Genomic DNA, 6,211 nt, shown 5'->3' on the forward strand with positions numbered 1-6,211 from the left:
AAAGAAAGAAAGAAAGAAAGAAAGTCTTAGAAGCTGTCAGGAGATTTAATAAAATCTCCTGTGCAGANCTGACAAATAAATAAAATCTAAGAAAGAACGAAAGAAAGAACGAAAGAACGAAAGAACGAAAGAACGAAAGAAAGAAAGAAAGAAAGAAAGAAAGTCTTAGAAGCTGTCAGGAGATTTAATAAAATCTCCTGTGCAGACATTAATCAATACTACATATACATATACACTACTGCCAATTGTGAGTGCTTTTAAAACAAGAGAATATTGTGGTTTAATTCCTTCAACAAACAAGCCCAAAAGAACCCAGGGTTTTAAAAATGAACTTAGGTCAACTGTCCTCAATCACCTAATTATGTTTTGACTCTACCTGGAGAACCAAAAGCAAAAGGTAAATACTGGACTTGTTTAGAGTAATCAAAAGTTTGATCCTAAACATTTGTTAAGTGCACATCATCTACCACTGGTCTAGAGTTAATACAGAATGGAAATTCCCCCAACAACTAAGCTTCCCATTCCATGTCTGGCAATATTTTGCTTTCAGATGAGGAAAGACGTCCTTAGTAATCATTCAAGGCCTAGGCCAGATAAGGCCACAATAACCTGGCTAGAGTCAGGAGCAATATCCTCTTAGACTAGATTTTGTCTGGACTCAGGACACTTGACCTTAAGCTAAAATTGCAGACAAGATGCCACTTCCACTCAAAGGTAAAGGCCCTCTAAGTCCACCCTTGCATAAGGAATGCATCACAGTCCACCAACTGCAAAAACATCAAAACATACACCACTCATAATCACAGACCAATACTTTTATATAAGTATGCCAGGCAAATGACAATAAACTCTCAAGTAAGTCTCAAACTTTCTGAAATATCATATACTATAAGTAACATATTAATTGTCCAAATTTTAAATAATGAATCACATAAGCTGCTACAAGATCTTGAAAATGGAGAAAACAGACTGAGAAGTAAAACTTTCAAGGAAATAACTTCTTGTCTCAGGAATTAAAACACTTTTCCGATTAAGGTTCCTACCAGGCTTCAGATACTAAGAAACTAACAACTCCAAGCAAAGCCACCCTTTATTTAAAAATTAAAAAAAAATTAAAACGTATTGTTGAATGTGATACCAATGTTTTAACTTACAGGGAGGGGAGGAAAGAAGTTTAACACTGGTATAACAGAACAACTGAGCCAAACTTTTTGATGCCAACCCAAATAAAAAGCAAAATGTACTGGCCAAGATGTCTGTTTTACTAACCTTGTGGGAAAACTGGGTTTATAATGCATATTCTGACAGACTGTTAACTGTAATGGCACAATGGGTGTCCCACAATACTAAGAAGGGAAGAGCTTCACTAACAGGAAGTAAGCAAACTGAGATTCACATGCCTCTCTTACTCCTGACAAATCCGAGATACAGGACATGATCAGTTTGAGATTTTGATGTTTGCTGTCCCAACCACCTCAGAACTGAAACAAACAGTTGATAATTCTTTTCCCAACAAGCCTACTGGTAAATACATCAGGCAAATTTCTTTAAAGTATTTTTCAAGCAAATAATTTCCAAATCTAAACCCAAATTACAATAAAATGCTATTTTCATTTCTAACTTTTTCAAAATCCAGTCATGATTAATTCCAAAGGCTTGATTCCACAATGTCAGAGGTTCTGTCAAAAACTAACTATGGATTAAAATCTACTTATGGGAAAAATAATAACCAGATGCAATAAATGATCCTCAGCTGGACAGTATTAATTTAGACAAAGCTGCTCTGTTATATTTTAGGGCCAACTGAGGAAATCTGAATATATCCCAGTAATAGATGAGATGAAAATTTTACCAAGCTGGCTGACAGGGGAGAGGGGAAAAAAAAAATCTTTATAGAACTGTATATATACTATGATCTCATTTTGATTAAAACCTATACACATATGCATAGACACTTTATAAAGTGATAGTGATCTCTGGAGAGAAGGAATGTGTTGTTATATTTGCTTCTCTGTATTTTCTAATTTCCAACAATGTACATGTAACACCACCTCTGTAATAATACTTTAAGTCACTAAGGGCTCCTTAAAGTCAAAAATCAGTATTTATTAACTGCCTAGTATAAGCGATTTACATGGAGATCTGCTTTTATACCAAGTTCTCCAAGTTTTAACTAATCCTTTCCCCCCAAGCCTCTGAGCTAAGCAACAGTTCCTTTAAAATATAACATTTTCTTAAAATCCTAAGAGTTTTTTCCTCTCATCTCACTCTCAAGCACACTTACCATTTTTCAGTTTTCTGGTTACAGCTATTCTTTCAACCTTAGTAACTAATATAATAATGCTCATTATAGGCTAAAATCTGTCAAGGGACAAAGGAGGAACTAAGAAGATGGACTTTTTTTTTCCTTTTAAATGAACATATACCTAGCTTTGTCATAGTTAACATTTCTGTAGCAGCCCATCCAACTTTTCTTACTAAAAAGCAGCCTCCGAGCTTAAGATGGAATCAAGTTCTACAGCCTATCAGGCAACTCCCTTTATGTCTGGATAGTATAAAAATGAAGGGAGATACGGGGAAACAGAACACTTAGCTGTAAATTTTATTTGTTGTAAACATCGAAAATGCCAATTCATATACAAATATAAAATACACAAACTTAAGGAAGAAAAGCAAAATACAAATCAGGAAGTCATCTGACTTAAAACTGACATTAAATGAGACTGAAGTATTTGGAATAAAAGAGCAATAAAATTCTGGGTTGCAGATCTTTGTTATTTAGTGTCACCCACAAAACATCCTCTCTCAACTTGTGCTGCCCATTCTACTACAATTATTCTACCTAAAGTGTTAAATCTGTTTAAGTATGGTTATATTGAACTCTTCCTTTCTCTACCTAGAAGTGATTAAATCTTGGTCAGCTATGATCTGATTAAAATGAAACTTACTGTAGTAATCTCTAACCATTGGCCGACCACTATTAAACCAGTTTTCAGGGAAATAATTTCCCTGTACCTTAGAACTAACTCATCAGCTTTGAAAGCTAATAGCCTTGAGCTACAAGTAACTAAAGAGCAAGGCTTTCACAGTGGGTTTCCTGAAATGGAAAATAGTTCACCTAATACAAACCTTTGGGAAATAAGCCCCTAAGCATTCCCCATTAACGGAAACCTCAGATTCTCTCCCACTTCCCTAAAAATGTGGCTGTCGTGTCATTCAACTGCAGCTATCATTTCACGAAAAGAATATTTAAATTCCCTCTTGGACGGACTACATCGCGGACGACAGACCCCCGCCCCCGCCGAGGCGAGGTGGGGCGCCGGTCTCCTCGTTACTAGAAAGCCAGCCACAGCAGCTTTTAAACGGTCTCCGGGTGACGACGCATTCCTAACGGGTTTCGAAGGCACGTTTAAATCGCCCGCTTTTTTGTTTGCTCGCTGCATTCACCGGGCGCCCGGCGGCAGCCGCCCCCGCGCGCCCGGGAGGGGGAGCCCAGGGTCGGGAAGCCCGGGGCCGTGTGGGTGGGGGGAGGGGTTGGAGTGGGGGAGAAGCGGGGCGAGAGGCGGGGTGCAGAACCCCGGGTCGCGGAACCTGTGAGGGAGGGAGGATTGCGGCGTGGGCTGTGGGGGAGAAAGCAGGAGAGGGGGAAATCCCGGGGTGGCGGGGAGCCGGGCCACCGCCCCGCACCAGAGAACGCTTCGCACGGCTCCCGCCTCCCGCCAGAGTGTGCGCAGGGCCGCGGCTCCGCGCGGCGCCGCCCCCTCCCTCCTTGCCTCTCCTCCTCCTCCTCTTCCCCAGGCGACAGAAACAACAGCGCGGAAGGAGGGGAAAGTAACTCCCGGCACCTCCGCCGGAATTAGCCCCGGTGCAATGATGACACCTTCTCGTGGCGCAACCAAGCCCCGCTCCCTCCGCAGCGGCGTCCCCGCCGCCGCCCTCTCCGTTTGAAAGTGGCCACCCCCCGCCGCCGCCGCCGCCGCCGCCGCCGCCGCCGCTCCTCCCGCCCCGCCGCCGCCAGCTGCACCAATCCGCTCGGCCCCAGTTGCAAATCAAACGCTCCCTCGCGTCCAGAAGCCACTTGCGCCGCTGGAAACGGCCGCGCCGTCCCCCTCCCCGAGTCCCTCCCGGGCGGCACCTTTGAGCTGGGGCGGGCGCGCCGGCGAGAAACGGCTGTGAGATGGGAGAGGCGGCGGCGACGGCGAGCAGCCCCAAGCGGGCTCGGCTCCCGCTCCCGCTCCCGCCCCCAGACAGTTCTGGAAACTGTGTATCACCTCTGTCACAGGAAGCCATCCGGCGAGGAAGGCGGCGCGGAACCAACAAACAAACGCCTGCGGCCGCCCGCCGGAATCGGCGCGGGGACGGCGACGGGCTTCGGGCCGTTCCCTAGGCGGGGGCGCGGCGGACGCCCCCGCGCCGCAGGCTTTGTGCGGGGCTCCAGCGGCGCGGGCGCGGCGGGCCGGGTGTCCCCGCCCCCGAAGCCCCCCACCCGGGCCCCGCGGCAGCGCCTCTGGGACCGTTAGGTGACGCTCCGGCCGCGGCCGAGAAAGCAGCGCCTTGGCCGCCGCCCGCCCCCATTTCCACATGGAGCCGCCTCTCCTCCAACGCCAGAGGCGGGCTACAAAAGTTGGCCCCGGGGCCACCCAGCACCTGCCCACGTGCCGCGGAGACTCGCTCCCAGGTCTCCCCCGTCCCCTTCCCCCCGCCGCCCTCGGCCGCCAGGTCACCTATTACCGGTGGGAGGGGAGAGAGCCTGCTATTTAAACGCCCGCGGAAGTTGAGGCACCCCCACTGGCGGGTGCCGTGCACCTGCCTCCCGCCGCCGCGCTCCGCCACTTTGAGCAGCAGCCGCGTCCTCGGCCCCGCCTCCTGCCCGCAGGCGGGCGGGGGGAGCGGGAAGGAGGTGGAAGGGATCGAATTTCTCCAGCAAATGGGACCGTTCCGACAGGATTCGGTTCCCTGGTCAACATTCCACATTCCATCCTTCTCCTGCATTTGCAAGCCAGCGCCAACAACCCGGAAAGCCTGCTGGCTACCAAACAACAGCCCCCAACTCACAAACACACACTCACAGGCACCAGACACGTGCACTGAAGGGCTTTGCAACTTGCAGTCCCGGGGTACACACCGCACGTTCATTTAAGGCAGCGAAGCCCAAGCAACCCCACCCCCACAATTTGCAGATGGTGCCAAAGGTTGCAATTTGCAATCCGTTTTAAGTTCATGGTTAATCGGTACTTTGCTCTACCAACGCAACTCCTTCCTAATTTCACCGATGAAGGATTTTACACTTTACAGAGTCACGCTTTAAGTAAAAGGTCTGATTATTGGAAACCCAATTTGGAAGAATCTAATTGCCAAGCTGTCCCTACACCCCCCGCTCACTGCCCTTGAATTGATGCAAAGAATATTTTGGACATGTGGTGACGCGGTGACAAGAGCCAGGGCTGCTGCGGCCACCCTACAGAGCTGGACCTACACACACAGACACACACACCTATGTTTGGACGAATATAGTCGTCGTCCCCCCGCCACCACGGTCACACACACTCTGGATTCATATATGTACGCGGACCTGCGTTCTGCCATTGCCATCTGTCTACCAAGTTGCTACTATGCTTTCCACTTTCATGCAGCCTAATGCGCTTTGGCTTTCTAAAAAATTGTATCAACTAAAGCCAACTAAACTGGGCTTCTGCTCCTAAACGCGTTTAAATGATGATTCACCTGAAAACCGCATGTTCTTCGCAAATCCGAAAGAAGAAAAAGCTTTAAGTCTTCAGCCCCCCCAAAATTGAAAAATAATCATAATAAAACTTACTGATCCAACACAGATCAATTCTCAGGATCCAAAAATCATCTCCTCCTCCTCCTCTGGCCCCCGCCCCAGCAATGCCCAAGTTACTGGTGGGATAGTAACGCTGCGCTCGGCGGCTGCCTGCCCTCCCTCCTCGCTACATATCGAGAGCCCAATCTTTTGGCGCCATATTAATGACGTACTATATTATTTCCACTAGGCAGCGACCTTCGGCATTAAATTACTCCCGAGAACTCCCGAGCAAAGCAACAAAACCATCAAATATGGCTGAGCCTCTCGGCTCGTCCTGCAGCCGCCGCCGCCGCCACTGCCGCCGCCGCCGCCGCGGTACCGGGACGCGCACACGGACCCACACGCGGACACGCGCGGATACACGCGCGGCGCGCCCACCCCGCG

At 48.4% G+C, this 6,211-nt stretch overlaps 1 protein-coding gene across 9 annotated transcripts in view; it reads right to left on the bottom strand.

Annotated features, from left to right (window-relative positions):
* JADE1 (jade family PHD finger 1) overlaps positions 1–6,122 on the bottom strand; it is a 57,211-nt gene extending 51,089 nt beyond the window's left edge. The window contains exon 1 of one of the 9 annotated variants that reach the window (XM_034661606.1): positions 5,819–6,122. Coding sequence is in view for 1 of the 9 variants with exons in the window: in XM_034661602.1 (XP_034517493.1) it covers positions 4,272–4,290 (19 nt within the window). In the remaining 8 variants the exon portion in view is untranslated. Of the gene's footprint in view, positions 1–4,135; positions 4,158–4,271; positions 4,435–4,724; positions 4,862–5,818 lie in introns of those variants that run through there. The other 8 variants (XM_011232663.3, XM_011232664.3, XM_034661600.1 and 5 more) reach the window with 8 other exon arrangements.
* Positions 6,123–6,211: the final 89 nt, after the last annotated feature.

This window comes from Ailuropoda melanoleuca, chromosome 5 (assembly GCF_002007445.2).
Source record: "Ailuropoda melanoleuca isolate Jingjing chromosome 5, ASM200744v2, whole genome shotgun sequence".
In the NCBI taxonomy this organism is placed as follows: Eukaryota; Metazoa; Chordata; class Mammalia; order Carnivora; family Ursidae; genus Ailuropoda; species Ailuropoda melanoleuca.